The following is a 17475-nucleotide window of genomic DNA, read 5'->3' as shown; positions in this document are numbered from 1 at the left end:
AAACTTGGAAGGGGAGGGGTATTTTGGGTATTAAAAAGGGACAGTACAGGGACAAAGAGGTAACTCAGAGACGCATTGAATAGCTGCTCAGAATGAGAGGTCCATCCAACGGCCGTCCTTCCTCTCTTCCAATCTTAACGCCTCTGATTTCCCCATGTTTTTTAAAAATATTTTAATTTTAAAAAAATATTTGACGTCGACGCCACAGTTATGATCCTTCAATTTTTTTTTTTTTTTCTCTAACAATTTTATTTCTTTAATTAATTAAATAATTAATTATTTGATTTCCCTTTTCTCTCTTTCTGTTCTTCTTCTGTTGGGGATTGTGAAACTCGAAGATCGGATCCAGCGCTTTCTCTCGCTTTCCAAACCCTAAAACCAGAAGAACCAGAACAAGAACAAGAACCAGAAGAAGAAGAAGAAGAAGAATACCGAAGGTTTTCCACCTTTTCGCCATTGACGTTTCTTTTCGATCTGTTCCTTCTTCAATTCTTGAGTTTTTTCTGCTCAGGTTTTCGTTTGTTTCCGTTTTATCCATGGACTTTACTGCGATTCAAACCAGTTGAGGACGAACGAGCAATAATCTCAGGTGAGTTTTTCGTCCTTTCTTCTTCAAATATATTTGGAAAGCAAACGAAGCTTCTCGCAATAATCTCAGATTGAATCGCTACTTTCAACGTTGACGCTCATTTTAGTTTTGATTCTTATGTTTCATTGTTTTCTGTTCCACTGTCGCTCTCTCTCTCTCTTTTTCTTTTTCTTTTCCTGAAATCTGTGTTGTTGGAAGCTATTTTGGCCGATCAGATTCTTCGCTTTTGTTTTTTTCCTCTCTTTAATTTAATCCTTTTCACAAGAATCCAATTCCATGGCTACATATATATGTGTGTGTGTGTGTGTGTGTGTGTATATATATATACATTTTTTTTTTTTTTTTTTTTTTTTTTTTTTTTTTTTTTTTTTGTTTTTCAGTCGTTGAAGAAAAAACGGAAAGTGATTTGGTAATAGAAGAATGTCATCGTCGAATTCACCATGTGCGGCGTGTAAATTTCTTCGGCGAAAATGCACACAAGAATGCGTATTCGCGCCGTACTTCCCACCGGATCAGCCGCAGAAATTCGCTAATGTTCACAAGGTGTTTGGCGCAAGCAACGTGGCGAAGCTTTTGAATGAGTTGAACGCGTCGCAGCGTGAAGACGCAGTGAACTCATTAGCCTATGAGGCAGAGTTTCGTCTGCGAGACCCAGTGTACGGATGTGTCGGCCTTATCTCTGTCCTACAACACAAGCTAAAGCAAATGCAAAGCGACCTGTACAATGCCAAAAAGGAACTGGCCAGTTATGTTGGCCCTCAAGCAATGATTCCAATTCTTCAGCCTTCCACTGCCATTATGACCTCTAACCCTCAAGGACCCGTCACTAGCCCTTCCTCCTCCGTCCTACTTCCTTACAACATGTCCCCCATGTTTGGGATTCCCTCTTCTGGCGGCGGTGGCTCCTCCCAACAGATGCTCATTCGTGAATCGCCCCATCAGCAACAACAACATCACCACCAGATACAGCAGCAGCAGCAGTTGTTTGAGGCACAGCAATTGGCTGCGGCAGTGGCGGCCAGAGAGCAGCAAGAAATGTTCAGAGCGTACGAGCAGAAGCAAACCCAGCAGCATCAGCAGCAACAGCATTCTCCTTCCCAACGCCAGCACGAGCTCTTGAGGTTCAATGGGTTTGACCCGGCTGGTGTTGGTGCCGGTGCCGGTACCGGTGCTGGTGGGTTTAATAATCAGATGAATTCGCCTTCAGATTTGACATTGGGAACTTTTCCAGACAATAGCTACCAAATTCAAACGCAACCAGAACACTCCCATTCCCATTCCCATTCCCATTCCCACCATCATCATCCGCTTCAAGTACAGCTATTTCCTCAACCTCAGCAAACTCAGCTTGACCAATCACAGCAACAACAGCAGCAACCCCATCCACACCGATCGCAGCAAATCCACAAGCCTGAAGCTACTGCAGATGATGGTAGGAATATTAACATTGGACCCTCTTGTTGATTCTTTTTTTTTTTTTTTTTAATGAATTTTCTCGTCTAGGTATTAATTTTTTGTTGTTACATTTTAGCATCTGGTTTATGATATATCCTTGTGCATGCCCCAAGGTGTTTTTTGTTTTTGGATGGTGATTAAGACAAGACAGTTTCATGGGAGGGTTTAGTTTTAATGGGTCGGAGCATAGAGCATGCACAGGAGGATAGTTCTTAAACACTAGATGCGTTTTGCATTTATGAATCCATTTTCATGCTCTTTTTTTTCTAAAAAAAAATAATGGTGTTTTTAAGCTCTGTCTGATCGATCTGATGATGCCTTTTTTCTTTTTCTTTTTTTTTTTTTTTTTTTTTCTTTCTCACAAATGGTGCAATATTATTTGGTAGCAGCCGAAAGGCTAATTTACTGTTTATTGAATAGAGACATGAGAGAGGGGGCTGTGTTGTTGGGGGTCCTAGAAGAGGAATTATTGTCTTTTCACTGCCATGGGATATGTCTCAGTCATTGCCTATAAATGGAACCCCCATTTCAGAAACTAAACTCCCCATTCCTTTCCTACACTGTTTCTTCCTGTTTCAATACCATTTTTTGTTGCTTAACAAACAGGACAGATCTTCTATTATCTTTTAGGCTACACCACACTCTTTTCTTTTTCCCCCCCCCTTTCGCTGTTTCATTCTTCTTCTATGTCTGCTGCTTATTGCATTCAAACAACTCAAATAGTGAATTTGCACCATAAGACCCTCAATCCACCCCGTTTGGGGTCAGCATCCTTACCGGCACACTGTCTCGTGTCCACTCCCTTTGAGGCTTGGCCTACTCACTGGCACATCGCCTAGTGTCCGACTCTGATACCATTTGATAAAACACATTTGTTAGTGAGAGATTTTTACACCCATATAAAAAATGAATGTTTTGTTCTACTCCCAACAAAATGTTTAGCTTGAAGCCTTAGATAGGGGTAGCTCTTGATTACAATACGGGGGTGGGGAGAATTCTTCTCCTTAAAAAGTTTCCTGTTTTTGTTTTTTATTAATTCATTCGGTCATTCATATTGGGATCCGTTGAATGAAAAGCCATCGAGTGATCAAATCAAATAGAGTTGGGGGCATTGGAACTGTAATAGATAGATAGATAGATCACGTTCATACAAAGAGAGACAGGGGTGAAGAGGGTGAAGTGTTTTGAAAAGGGATGGAAGTTTATAAATGGATATGCATGTGCGTTGATGTTTAAAATAATGGGTGGGAGATCCACCAAATTCACATCGGAAAACAAATATTAGATTAATTAATATATATAATTATTATTATGAATCAAAGTAAATAACGTCGTTGTGGCATCCAATGAATTTTCAAGTTCCATCCACTTGCCTCTTCCTCTCTTCCTCCTCCATTAATGTTCTTCAATCACAAGTTTCTTCCACTCCATTTTTCGATGATTTCTTTTTTATTTTAAATAATATAATACATATATATATATATATATATATATATATATATATATANGAGAGAGAGAGAGAGAGAGAGAGAGAGAGAGAGAGAGAGAGAGAGTCAACTAGTTCATATTGAGAAATTGGAGATTCAGTGTGGTAGGTTGCTGTTTTAAGAAGACTTGGAGAATTTGGATTTTTTTTTTTTTTATATCATTGATTCATTTAAAAACTATAAAGGCTAAGGTTTTTTTATTAATATTTTGGACTCAATTCAATTATTAGATATTTGAAGGGTAAAAATTAAATAATTATAAAAGTTTCGGATTTAAAAGTGTAATTTCACATTTAAAAGAATCTCGTTTGGACCATTTTTTAATAGGTGAACATGTTATTTAGATATAAAGAAGAAAAAAACGAAGACGGGATTATACATGCATATATTCAACGAGGATAAAATAGTCATTCTCATGATTGTAAGATATAACGATCCAAACTATATAAATACAAATATTAACCTTCTCCGAGATTAAATATTTCGCAATATAGTCTTCTACAAATTCACTATGTATATGTACATCCATCACATGTCTCAACATGAATGATTTATAGTGTTACTAGGATAAGATACCAACCTTATTCATATACTGTATGATACTCTCTTATGTCAACCACATACTGTTTACGATTATACTTAATAACACTAAATTCGTCATACAGTGGATACTAAACGGTAAATAAAATAATCAAGATTATCATTAGAAAATAAATAATAAATTACATGACGTTAATGCATAAATCCCAACACAAGGTTCATTTCGTATTAGACTTTATTTTGAGAAACTAACATGATTCGAACAAAGTCGGTATAACATTGGACAACATGAAGTCAAATGCATGTACCATTCCCTCCCTTAGATGGATGCATGCATGCGAGAATATTGTTCATTAGTTTTCTAGGCTAGAACAAACAAACAAACAAACAAAAAAAAAAAAAAAAAAAAAAAAAAAAAAAAAAAAAAAAAAAAAAAAAAAAAAAAAAAAAATTATCTTCCGACATTTTCGGTCGTTAAAAAAATTAATTTTAAAATTTTTATTTATTTATTTATAAATAAATAAATAAACTTATTTAAATTTTTATTTATTTATTTATTTATAAACTTATCTTCCGACAATTAACTCAAACTCTCAACTCTAGTCGGCCCAAAGGCCCATACTCAAAACCCCATGCTCCACTTTGCATAAACCCTCGTACAGCTTGTTGCTCCGCTCAACTCTTCGCTATTCCGGCTGCCATTGTTAATACCCCCGACCGATTATGGCCAAGTGGTGGCGCTCCACCGGAACGAACCTTAGGTTGTTGGCGCTTTCCAGCGCTAGATCGGAACCGTTTCCATTTTCATCATCTCGAGCTGCTTCTTACCATACTATCCAAGCCATCCCCAGAGAGTGCAGCGGCAGCAGAATTTCAAGCAGAGATAGAGCGCAGGGAAGAATCCCCGCTGTTGTTTTCAGTCAACAACTCCTTGAGAAAAACTCCATCCACGGATCGCCTTCGCGGAAGCATCTGCTCACTGCAGAGCGAAAGCAAATCCACTCCATTCTCAAGTCCGTTGAGCTCCCTTTCTTTTGCTCCACTAGGTTACAACTCCAAATCCGTGCTGGTTCTGGATCTTCAGTCCTTCTTGAATCAGGATCGATCCTTCCAATCAAAGTAAGCCATTCGTTTGTCTCCACCGGTTTGTTTGTGTTTAATTCAACTTGATTTTTCTTTCATTTTCTTGTTATGGAGTAATTGCTTGGGATTTTTCAGGTTCACAGGGATGAAGAGACCGGGAAGATCTTGAATATGGTGTTTGTATGGGCTGATGAAGGCTCGGAGTTGAAGGTAGATGTGCCAATTGTTTTCAAAGGGGAAGAGGCTTGCCCTGGTCTTCAGAAAGGTAACCAACGAAGATATCTTACTTTAATTCCCAAGCTGACGTAGACGTATTCTTGGTTTCTTAGAGCAAGATATATGTAGTCGTAGTCTTGTGGAATTAATTTACAAAAATAAGGCGAAGGTGCAATTGTCTAAGAATTTGTGTCCTTACACGGTGTTATCAAAATTCCCCCTGGAGGGTGCTTTCATCGAAGAAGAGGTAGGGAAGGGGATTAAGCTTTTGGGCCCCGATAAAACTCCGGGGACTGGATGGTTTTACCTCTAATTCTTTAAAAAATGTTGGAACATTCTGAGAGAAGATACATGAGAGTGTTCCAAGAAACATATATCTATTTGATTTCAAAGAAGTGATTTCTTTTGCCCCATAAATCTTGTGATAGAACTTCTCCATCATAAGATTTATGATTACTAGGCAGCATATAACATGTGAGAGGGATGTTAGATTCTTGATACATTCCTCATGACAAATGAGTTAATAGACTGTTGGAAAAGGAGGAAACAAACCAGTGTAGTCATCAAACTTGACCTAGAAAAAACCTTCAGTTAGACTTTTCTCGAGGCGCAAAATGGTATGGTGGATAAAAGGTTGTTTCTCATCCACAAACTTCTCCACCATCATCAAAGGAAAGCTGAAAGGAAAGATCTAGGCTACTCTGGGTCTTCGACAAGAGAATTTACTATCCCCTTGTCTTTTCATATTGATAATGGATTGCCATAGTCGCTTACTCACCTAGGTAGAATACGAATGCATACTAAGGGCTTTTTGGTTGGTAACATAAACTTAAAGTATCGACCACTTTTAGTTTGTTGATGACACAATTCTTTTCTCTAAATGCTGATGACATAATTCTATTCTCTAAATGCTGATGACATAATTCTATTCTCTAAATGCTGATGACATAATTCTATTCTCTGAATTGACTAATGTCTCTTCCATAAAAACATGTTTGAGACGGTGAAAATTTTCGAAAAATTCTTGGGACAAAACATCAACCTTCAAAAAACAAGGATCATGGGCATTGATGTTAGCACAAAGGATATCAAAGACTTTGTCAATAAATATGGTTTAAAAAGCGTGAATGATCGAATATGTTCCTTGGATTACCCTTAAATGGGAACCCCAAATCCTTCCAAAATTACCCTTAAATGGGAACCCCAAATCCTTCTCTTTTTGGAAGACCATTATTGAAAAAATAAAAAAAGTTACCACTATGGTCATCTTGTTATGCTTCTATAGGCAAAAGACTCACCCTAATATAAGTTACATTGTCCAACATTCCCACTTACTACATGTCTTTATTCAAAATGCCTAGTGGCTATGGAAATATAAAGATCATTCAGAAACTCTCTGAAGAAAGATAACCACACCTCTTGATATGAACCAAGACCAAAAAATTTTCATACGGTCCAATTACAAGAACAAGAGCTAAGAAGTTACAACGAGCTTTAGTCACTTATATTCAAGCTATGGTAAGCTCGTCAAAGAAAATTCTAAAATGGTTACTAGTAACACATTTTTTTTATTGCATTATTTAATTGTAATTTCAATATTTGTTTACCATTTAAGCTAGTTTTAATATGGGAGTTAAAGGTTATATTGTAATCCACAGACATCATTAACTAGCCATTTTGATAGGGAGGTCATAGGTATAAGCTAGTCTTGGGAGTTAAAGGTCATATTGTGATCCACAGATGTTACCATGTTCCATCATTAACTAACCATTTTGTTAGGGAGGTCATAGGTATATTTCTCATTTAACTCCCCATTTTAATAGGGAGGCCATATGTATACTTCTCATTAACTAGCCATTTTAATAGGGAGGTCATAGGTATACTTCTCATTAACTACCCATTTTAATAGGGAGGTCATAGGTATATTTCTCATTAACTAGCCATTTTAATATGGAGGTTATGTGTGTATTTAACTCACATAGGTTAAGGTTGTAAAAGACTCTATAAAGTGTTAGATTTGAGTCTTATCTATTCTTTGTTCTTCTTTAAGATCTTCCAAATTGGTTTTCTTGATGGTAACCTTATTGGATTTTGAAAACCGGTTAAAAAAAAAAGCTTTATATAACCTTTGACAGTTTGACAACCTTAATCTATGTGAGTTAAATCCTTCCTATTAAAATGGCTAGTTAATGAGAAATACACCCATAACCTCCCTATTAAAATGATTAGTTAGTTAACTATGAAATATGGTAACCTAGGTGGGTTATAATATAACCTTTACTCTCATATTAAAACTAGCTTAAATGATAATAAATATTAAATTTACAAATATAATAATGCAATAAAAGAAATGCGCTATCTAGTAACATCTTTGGACTAAGTTTCATAAATTCATCTATGAGTTTATTAAATGCATTTAATGTATCTCTTCTCTATCTTGAAGCTCAACTTTGCACCATATGTAGGAAAGGACCCCAACCTCATCTAAAATTTCCTATGACGAATTCACCATAGCTTGAATATAAGTGACTAAAGCTCGTTGTAACTTCTTGGCTCTCATTCTTGTAATTGAACCTTGTGGTATGGAAATTCCTTGGTCTTGGTTCATATCACCTTATCTGATAGAATACTATAAACCTCCCAATAGACGAGGGAGGACTCGACCTATATTTGATACAGGAGAAGAACAAAGCTCTCCTCTCATCGAATGACCACAAAGGCGCCACCTTGTCTATAAATCATATGAAGGTTAAATATGCTCCTACATCATGGACAAGTCACAAAGGAGTCATGGAAGTATATAAAAAAGCTCCAAAACCTTATCACCAACCGCATTTGCCAAAGAGTGGGAGATGGAGGAAACTCATCTTTTTGGATTGACAACACCACAATAGCCTTGTGGTATCCTCTTTTGTATAGATTCTCAAAATGCAAAATGGCCTTGACCAAAGAAACATGGGAAGACGTAAACAAATTTGGGACTTGAAGCTCAAAAGGAACATATGGGATAATAAAGCTAAGAAATGAATCGAATTAAGCCTCGACTTTACTTCAATTGTATTGTCTCAAAATCCAAACTCATTGAAATGGTACCTTGGTACGTTGTGTTGACCGTGTCTTCTCCACAAAGTCTTTTACTATCGATATGGAGGAAAAGGTAGAAGCAATAAGCTCCTCACTAGCAAAGGAAATATGGAAAGAAAATCACCCTTAAAAGGGTAAAGTTTTTTTTTCTATGGAGAATGGTGCCTAAAGCCATTAGCACAATTGGAAACCTACATCAAATAATGTCGTACATTATTTCCTAATTGGTGCCCATTATGCAAGAAAGACAATAAATCACAAAATTATTTATTTAGTCAGTGTGTCACCAACCATACTATGAAGAGAGTAGGTTGTGATCCTCATGTAGAGACAGATAAGGTGGCGATACGGAAATGGCACCCAACTGACCAAGCATGGGCTGAGGTAGACAAGTGTCGTGATGCGACCGAGGAGGACGATGCATCATCTAACACATCATAGAGATGTGCATGAAAGCCAAGATGTGGCATAGACAAGAAAAAGGCAAAAATGTTGACGTGAGTGTCAAAGATAGGCTTGGTAAGGGTCAGGTAGGGCCTTGGGCATTAACCTCAAAAGTTAGGGTTCAGGAGGGCATTCAAGCATGTGACTTTGGTGTTAATCCCGTCCATATGAAGTATGAATGCTCGCCAAATTTGGTGTCAATTAGACACTGGACGGACACTCCACAAAGTCATATGACTGATTGTCAAAATCACGTCTACTCCAGGAAGACTGGAAATGACTCAAAATGTACCTTAGGGGGAGACATGTTATTAGCTCTCCACCACCCCTGGATCCTGTGGCATGTGTGTCATAGTGAGGGCGAGCGTTGCGAGATGAGTGTCTCGGACGACTTCCTTTGAATGGGTCTTTCAAGGGCAGTGTAAGACAACAGAGCTATGCCGACATTGTGCCCCAGTCCATGTGTTGGAGGTTGGATCATACGCCTGCTATCTAGTACAGAGTCCGTAAATGATATGACATGGACACAGGAGGGTCCAATGCCTTAATAGACCCTAAATGGATGGATGTTCAGGATGTCCCGATGTTATGAACGACAAATGGGCCTATTCTTGATGAGCATGACCAAGCAATCTAAGTTGGCTGATGGCATCTCAGTACTTGGGATGGCATCGTGACATGAAAGTCATGTTAATTAGGAACCTAAATGATGTTGGGTTGCGACGTTGCTTACAAGAGACCTTGGCCTGATTAAAGACAAGGTCAAGCCGAATGATTTGGTCTAGTGTAGAGGCAAGTCAGGTTGAGTTGCAGATGATTAAACATGAACGCACGAGCAACATGTGTGGTCGTGCCGGACGAGTTTGATTCTGCACAAGTTGTGTTTGGTGGGTGAAGACAACCTTGCTTAAGGTCCGACAAAGCCACAAAGATGGGTGAAAAATGAATATGGGGGCTTGAGCTCCCCTCAAGGCTTGTCGTGAGCATGTTAAGATCACGACGCCACATGGTTGAAAATGTATGACCGTGACATAGTGCAATATACTTGTGACATTTGGACAACAAATCTCAACATCAGATGACATCTGAAAGGAGTTATTAGACCTGACCTTAATGTACCACCCATTTAAAGAAGCTTTGCCATGGACACATCTCATTATGGTTTCCTTTTGGAATCTATGGAAAGAATGAAATCAAAGAGTATTCATGGAGAAAACACATACCTATACTAGGCTTTTTGAAAATGTTTACGTCATTTCTTGGTGTAAACTTTTGCTACCTCTCTCGTTGTAAATTGGGAAGGTATATTGTAAGCATCATGGATAACATACCCCTTCGGTAAATTTTAAATATTAATGAAATTTTTTCTTATATAAAAATAAATAAACAAATGGGATCGCAAGTTATTGAGGAATTAATTTATTGAATCCAGAAAATTTACTTAGCCGTCTATGCACTTCTTATTGTTGCCGAGATGACACCGAAGTTTTATCTTAAGAGAAGCAAATTTTTTTTTTTGTTGTAGTTGGTTAATACAACAAGAAGCTGTGCAATGTTTAATCATCTCAAATCTTTCTTTCCTCCTGGGTTGCTCGAAGATTCTCTGTTTTCAAGTCTAAAGACCTCGCAGAAAATAGATTAACCAATTGTTAATCCCAGGAACTTTAGCTTTCGTTTTTAATCAATGCCTCAGAGTGACATAAAAATGTTGTTTTTAGCCATTAAATCATACACTTAATATCAGAATCCAACTCGGGAATGCTTTGAATGTGAACTTAACCATGATAGTTTCTACATCTCAGGTGATTGTGGAGTTCATTGAGACTTGAGAGTTTGCATCGACCACATTTCTTTAGTTCTTACTTTTAAGTATTTTGGACCATTTTTGTGAGCCATGTTAGACCCTGTTAGTCATTGATGATGAGCAATGATCTTGAGATGCATTGGCTGATGAGTTGTATCATGAAGCATTGACATTTTGGGAAATATACGGTTTTTCCTAAAGTTCGAACTATGAACTATGGTCAAACTTAGGTAGATGATACACCATTAGCTTTTTCAACTTTTGCTCTATAATAATGGTACCCTCTGGCCTGCAAGGCTTTTGCAAATTTGCTGCCTGTTGAATTTGATAGCCACAGTTCAGTGTATGATTATGCTGTTTAAACATGGTAAATAAAAGGTCTTGATTGCTATCTGATCGTAGCTAGGATGATAAAGAGTTGGACAATTGATATTTTATAATTAAGCAAAACTTGTATTGTGGTCTTTGTCAGCCTGTCAACTGTTCTTCTGAAGTCTGATACTTTACTTTTGTGGAAAACAGGAGGTCAACTGAATAGGATAAGAACTAGCCTGAGATACCTTTGCCCGGCCGAGCACATTCCTTCCAAGATTGAGGTGGATGTAAGTAATCTGGAGATCGGGGAGAGAATTTTCATTCGCGATATAGACGTCCATCCTTCTTTGAAGCTACTTAGCAAGAACGAAGTCATGCCTATTTGTAAAATAGTCACAACAATCCAGAAACCGGCCATCACAGAAGCTTCAGAGCCTTCATGACTACTACGGATTCATTGACATTTAGGTTCATTTGGTTTACTAAACAACTTATGGTTGAAGAGGCCAAAGAATAACATCTAGTTGGCTTCAAGTGAATCACAACTCATGGTTAAATTGTTATGTTCTTTGTATAAATTTGAAACCTTTTTTCCTGTTTCGATTCCTCGCTTTACTGACTTTTGATTTGCAAGCTGAGAATTTTGCTGAAGCTCAGGTTCATATTAGCTCAAGAGACCTCTTTCTTGCTGGAAAAAAATTATCAGAGAAGATAAATGTTTAAAGAATTATTCATTATTGTAGGAAGGAAAAGGAATAATGATTGCACTAGAGATAAAACTGTCAAATTAATGGCCATTGATGGCCATTGCTAATTCTGAAATCTGTTTTGGTCTTGAAGTCTTTATATTTTCTCCTCTCTACTTTCTTCTCCACTCTACTTTGCTCTATAAATGACTTCTCTTGGTTCTGGTTCTTATTTTATTACATGTTATCAACATGATCATCTTCTACCACTTTACTTTGTTAAAGGTTGATTGTGTTGTTTTTGTGATTTGTGTTACGAACGTTTTATGCATGCCATTGTATATGTATTGTATATATATTATGGATGTTCGAGTTATTAAGTACTGAGTTGTTGAGTTTAAAAAATTTAGAAGGTTATTTATCTGAGTAAAATAAATCGATAGTCTTTGGATGTTCTAAAATTCATTATTACCATTTTTTTTAGTGTCAACAATTGGCTTAGTTTAGTATGCAGTGAGAATTTGTGAAGTCAGACGTTCATTATGAGCAACAACATACAACCACACAAAACGTATGGCAGGGGATAGTGTACTCGCCAAGTCAAGAATGAAAGATAGGCCGAACAACTCCAACTGTGAAGCCCCAGTGGCAGCCCAAGGAGGTTTTGACGCCTCAAGGGGTTGGCCAAGGCTCAAGAAGACCGACACCACGATTGGCTAAAGGCCTACAAGGCTGACCCCTTGGTTGGTATAAGGCCATCAAGACTGACCTTTAGAGGAGTCCATTAATATGTCGACCTCTAGGAGGGTACGCCCGCGAACATAAGAGGCTGGCCCAAGGAGTTTGAGGTGTGTCCTAGGAACCATATTAAGCTCGAGTGGTCACTCCTAGTAGGGGTCAAACTAAAGGAGAGGCGAATTGAACCAGCTCAACTTAAGGAAATTGATTCGAGTTTCAAACGGTTGATTAACTGTTTGGAAAATGAATAGCCAAGTTGTTAAGAATAGCCAAAATTTAAGGTGGAGATCATGGTTTGAGCACGACGTGTAACAGTTCAAGGAGTCCGCTAGATTCTTGAAAGCTATATGAATCTGTATTTCAGTTACCGATCTGAGGAAAAAGGAAACCGATTGAATAATCCAGCTATTGATCTCATCAACAATGAGAAAAGTGGTGGTTTTCATTCTTCTCCTTAATTGGAGCGATGCTCCCAACAATAACACGTTATGACTTACATCAGAGATTCAATCCATTAATCTACCACTGTAATGACCCAAATCCACTACTAGCAGATATTATCCTCTTTGAGCTTTCCCTTTCAGGCTTCCCTTCAAGGTTTTTAAAACGCGTCAACTATGGAGAGGTTTTCACACCCTTATAGAGAATGTCTTGTTCTCCTCCCCAACGGATGTGGGATCACACAATCTATCCCCTCTAGAGTCAAGTGTGAGATCTCACATCGAGAGGAAGTTCAAAAGGAAGAACTTAAAGAAAACAATATCCACTAGCGGCAGGCTTGAGCTGTTACAAAAAAAAAAAAAAAAAAAAAAATTATAATAAAGTTATAATGATAACCTTGTACTCACATTGTCACATGGCCGACAAGGCTGCGGAAAAGGATTCCAATCAGCATCAATAGAAGAGAAGAATAGTGAAGTCAAAAATATCTCAAAGCTCAATGAATCATGAATTTTAGGAACCGTTCTTCACAAGAATGTTTCCTTTAATTTCATATCTCAATCATTGGCTTCAAGAATTGTGGTATCAAGTACATGACCTGCATCTTTCATCTGCACAGTTAATTCATCCAAAGCTAAATAAATTAAATCACTCTCCTCATGGTCTCTGTCTCTTGAAACAAACACATGAACTTCACCGTTCACCTCAATCCAACTCTGTCCAGGTTCTTTAACTACACCACTAACATCCATTTTCAACCTCAACCTTTTCACATCTCCCCACATACCTTTAGATGCAAAAATATTTGAAAGCATAATATACGATCCACTGTCCATGGGGTCGATCGAGATTGCCATCTCTGCAGCATGTTTCGCTAACTTGACGTTGCCAAAAACTCGGCATGCACTGAGCAAGCTTCTCCATACTAATGCTGCAGGTCTTATTGTCATCTTCTCAATGAATTCTCGAGCTTCAGATAACCGACCCGCTCTTCCCAAAAGAGTAACGACCGAAGCGTAATGTTCCATTCCTGGTTCAATTCCATATCTGGCCATTGAATTGAAATGTTGAAGGCCATCTTCAACAAATCCAACATGACTGCAAGCTGTTAGAACACTCACAAAAGTGACATAATTGGGAGATATGTCATTGTTCATCATTGTTTCAAACATCCAAAGAGCTTCTTCTGCTTTTCCATGTTGTGCATACATTGAAATCATCGAGTTCCAGCATGTCGTATCTTTCCATACCGAGGAAAATGTTTTTTCAGCTTCTTCCACACTCCCACACTTAGCGTACATATCGACAAGAGCATTCGTGATGAAAGGGTCTAATCCGAGACCCATCTTCAAGACTTGATTATGGAACTGTTGACCATGCTGGAGACTTGCCAGGTTGCTGGCTGCTGTAATCAGGGCTGCAAAAGTAAACTCATTTGGCCTTTCTCTTGAAAATTGTAAATCCGTGTATAGTTCGAAAACCTCCTCACTTTCGAATTGTAGGTTATACCCAGAAAACAGTGCATTCCAAACAACAATGTCTTTATTAGTTGTCTCTTCAAACACATACCTAGCATCTCTAATGCATGAACATTTAGAATAAACATCTATAAGAGCACTGCTAGTGAACTTATCTAAAGAGACACCATATTTGATGGTAAGGCCATGGATTTGCTTGCTCAATTGCAAGCAGAACAATGCAGCTGACATACCTAGAAGGCTTACAAATGTTAAAAAGCTTGGTGAAACATGTTTTACCCTCATCTCACGGAAGATTTCCAATGCTTGATCTAAGTACTCTTGTCTCGAGTATCCTTCAATCATTGCATTGTACGAGACCACACTGTGACTAGTCGTGCCATCAAAGACTTGTTCTGCATCATCCAAGGAATTGCATTTTGAATACATGTCAATTAAAGCATTTATCACAAAGTTATCATGTTCAAGACAAACCTTAATAATATAAGAATGTATTTGTCTTCCATGTTGTAAAGCATCAACTGAACCACATGATGTAAGAATGCTTGAACAAACATACTCATCTGGCTTCCATCCCATTCTGAACATTTCACTACCTAATTCCACAGCCTCCCAATCATATGAATTTTGCATGTACCCGGATATCATGGTAGTCCAAGAAATAATATTCTTGATATCCATTCGATCGAAAAGTGCTTTCCCAGCTTTCACTCTACCACATTTTGTATAGAAATCTATAAGAACGTTATATGTCAACACATCCATCTTTGTTTCCCTTCTCAGAACATAAGCATGTATTTGCTTACCGCCTTCCAGAAAACCAAGCATTGAACACGCATTTAGAACGCTAGATAGCACATATTTATCAGGTACAACATTACTTTCTCTCATTAAGTTAAACAATTGCAATGAAACCTCACTCCTTCCACTTTTTGTGTACCCTGTAATAATAGCAGTCCAAGTCACAGCACTCTTCATGACTAAACCATCAAATATCAATCTGGCTTTTTCTATCTCACCATGTTTCGCATACAAGTCGACCAACGAGGTTCCTACATAAACATCCTCATCAAATCCTGCTTTAACAATGTAACTATGGACCTGGGAGCCAGGTTCACCACCATCACGTTGAACACATGCTCTGATAGTGCTAGCTAAAATATATTCATTCAGATTATGATCCGAGGTCCTCCGAAATTCCAAGAAATATAGCAACGCTTTTTCGTTATAGCCTAATCGAGTATACATAGAAACCACAGAAGACCAAGATACTAGGTTTCTATTAGGCATTTTGTCGAACAATGTCCCTGCATCAAAAACACTCCCAATTTTGAAATATGAATGCAGGAGAAGGTTTGATAAAAACACATCAAATTGTAAGCCCCACAAGACAACTTGACAATGAACTTTCCTGTAGTATAAAATCGATTTGTTTGAAACAGGAACGAGCAACAGATTGGCAAGTGCCTTCCCTTTCACTCGTCCATTTAGGGAAGAGAAAGAAGGAAGCACTGGTTGAACAGGCGGCGCGGTAGAACTACAAAATTTGCAACTTCTCAATTTGGTAATTGGAAGATGGGTCCAATAGATATTGAAGAAAAAATGGCGTCCCATAATTCTTATAAAACAGGCAACTCATGGGCATCTAGAGAATTGTATTTTACGCATTCAAAGAAACTCCAATCATTCTCTTCCTCCCCACCATTGTCTCATCAAATAAATGATTTAAAACTTGTAGACGAATATGAATCATTGCTTCACGAATAAACACTGATTAAAAGCTAGTAAGTTGTAGCCATATACTTCATACATAATAAGCTTAATAGCCACTATTTTTCAAGCAGAAGAACAGAAAAACCTATTATCCAAGCTTCAATGACCGTGTTCATAAACTGGAGGCTGAAGGCTGAAGGCTTGGGCGAGTCAATTGGACTTAGTTTCGACTAAGCTCCATTCAACAGAGAATTCAGAACACACTAATTTCAGTAAGCAATGTGGAACCAGCACCAATCTACCTCAATTTCGATGACCGGAGCCTGAGAATTCGTCGTCGCTGGCACCGGCACGGCAAAAGTAATGTTTTACGTATTGGGGTTTTTTGGGTTGAAAATCAGGAGGCAGCAGGGGATTTTGGCTCGAACTTACGAAGCAAACGAAGCCATATGGCAGCGTGAATATCACCAACAATAAATACATTTGTAACCGATCTTAATGGTAGTTTGTAATTTGTGAATGCCGCTCAAGCTAGTAGAAATTATTTGCTTCGATCTGTTATGTATCGCCGTCAGTTTCACGATTTTAAAATGATGTCTTAAGAAATGTTTTCGCATTCTAATAAGAAATGATTTGTTCTCCTTTCTAACCAATATGGAATCTCACAATCCATCCCCTCAAGCCTGGGACTTGGGGTTAGCGTCCTCGTTGGCACACCCGATGTTTGACTCTGATATCATTTGTAATAACTCAAACTCACCGCTGACAGATATTGTTTTCTTTGGATTTTTCCTTTCGAGCTTCCCCTCAAAGTATTAAATGCCTCAGAATGTACCTTAGTAGGAGACAAGTAGTCATCTCTCCACCACCCTTACGCCCAGTGGCCTAAGTGAGTTACCTTGTGACAAATGTGTGTGTTACAGTGAGGGCGAGCGTTGCGAGACAAGTATCTCGGGCAACTTCCTCTGAAATGGGTCTTCCTAAGACAGTATCGGGCGACATGGGTGTGTCGGTGTTGCACCCTAGCCTGAGTGTTGGAAGTTGGATTTTGCACCAGCTATCCGCTACCATATTCGTAAATGACATGGCATGGGCAAGGGAGACCCAATGCCTTGATAGAATCCGAATGGATAGATCTTCGGGATGTCCCGATGTTATGAACAATATATGGGACCGTTCTCAATGATATGACCAAAAACTAAGATGGCCAACAACACACCACGACTTGGAATGATGTCAAGACTTATGTGCCATGTTAATTGGGAGCCAAGATGATGTTGGATGCGACATTGCATTGAGAAACCTTGGCCCAAAGTAGAGGTAAGGTCAAACCGAATGACTTAGCCTAGTGTAAATACAAGTCGGTTGTGCCACAGACGATTGAACATGCACGCACAAGTAG

General features: G+C 38.2%; 3 protein-coding genes across 4 annotated transcripts; 2 read left to right on the top strand and 1 right to left on the bottom strand.

The window, feature by feature from the left end:
• Nucleotides 1–319: 319 nt before the first annotated feature.
• Nucleotides 320–2349, top strand: LOC111470410 (LOB domain-containing protein 36-like). Of its 2 annotated transcripts, XM_023115974.1 has the most exons (3): nucleotides 320–437; nucleotides 512–589; nucleotides 970–2349. In XM_023115974.1, the coding sequence occupies exon 3, from the start codon at nucleotides 1010–1012 to the stop codon at nucleotides 2051–2053; it is 1044 nt and encodes a 347-aa protein (XP_022971742.1). In that variant the 5' UTR covers nucleotides 320–437; nucleotides 512–589; nucleotides 970–1009; the 3' UTR covers nucleotides 2054–2349. The 2 variants fall into 2 exon arrangements, with proteins under 2 accessions (XP_022971742.1, XP_022971743.1); XM_023115975.1 differs by lacking the exon at nucleotides 320–437 and having other exon boundaries at nucleotides 444–589.
• Nucleotides 2350–4704: 2355 nt separating this feature from the next.
• Nucleotides 4705–11668, top strand: LOC111470391 (50S ribosomal protein L25). Its single transcript, XM_023115954.1, has 3 exons — nucleotides 4705–5190; nucleotides 5290–5419; nucleotides 11225–11668. Exons 1-3 carry the CDS (start codon nucleotides 4795–4797, stop codon nucleotides 11458–11460), a joined length of 762 nt encoding a protein of 253 aa, XP_022971722.1. The 5' UTR covers nucleotides 4705–4794; the 3' UTR covers nucleotides 11461–11668.
• A 1699-nt stretch (nucleotides 11669–13367) lies between these two features.
• On the bottom strand, nucleotides 13368–16638 carry LOC111470394 (pentatricopeptide repeat-containing protein At4g39530). Its single transcript, XM_023115957.1, has one exon. The coding sequence runs from the start codon at nucleotides 15972–15974 to the stop codon at nucleotides 13440–13442; it is 2535 nt and encodes an 844-aa protein (XP_022971725.1). The 5' UTR covers nucleotides 15975–16638; the 3' UTR covers nucleotides 13368–13439.
• Nucleotides 16639–17475: the final 837 nt, after the last annotated feature.

Source organism: Cucurbita maxima, unplaced genomic scaffold, assembly GCF_002738345.1.
Source record: "Cucurbita maxima cultivar Rimu unplaced genomic scaffold, Cmax_1.0 Cma_Scf00044, whole genome shotgun sequence".
Classification (NCBI taxonomy): domain Eukaryota; kingdom Viridiplantae; phylum Streptophyta; class Magnoliopsida; order Cucurbitales; family Cucurbitaceae; genus Cucurbita; species Cucurbita maxima.
This window is presented reverse-complemented; position numbering and strand designations above follow the sequence as displayed.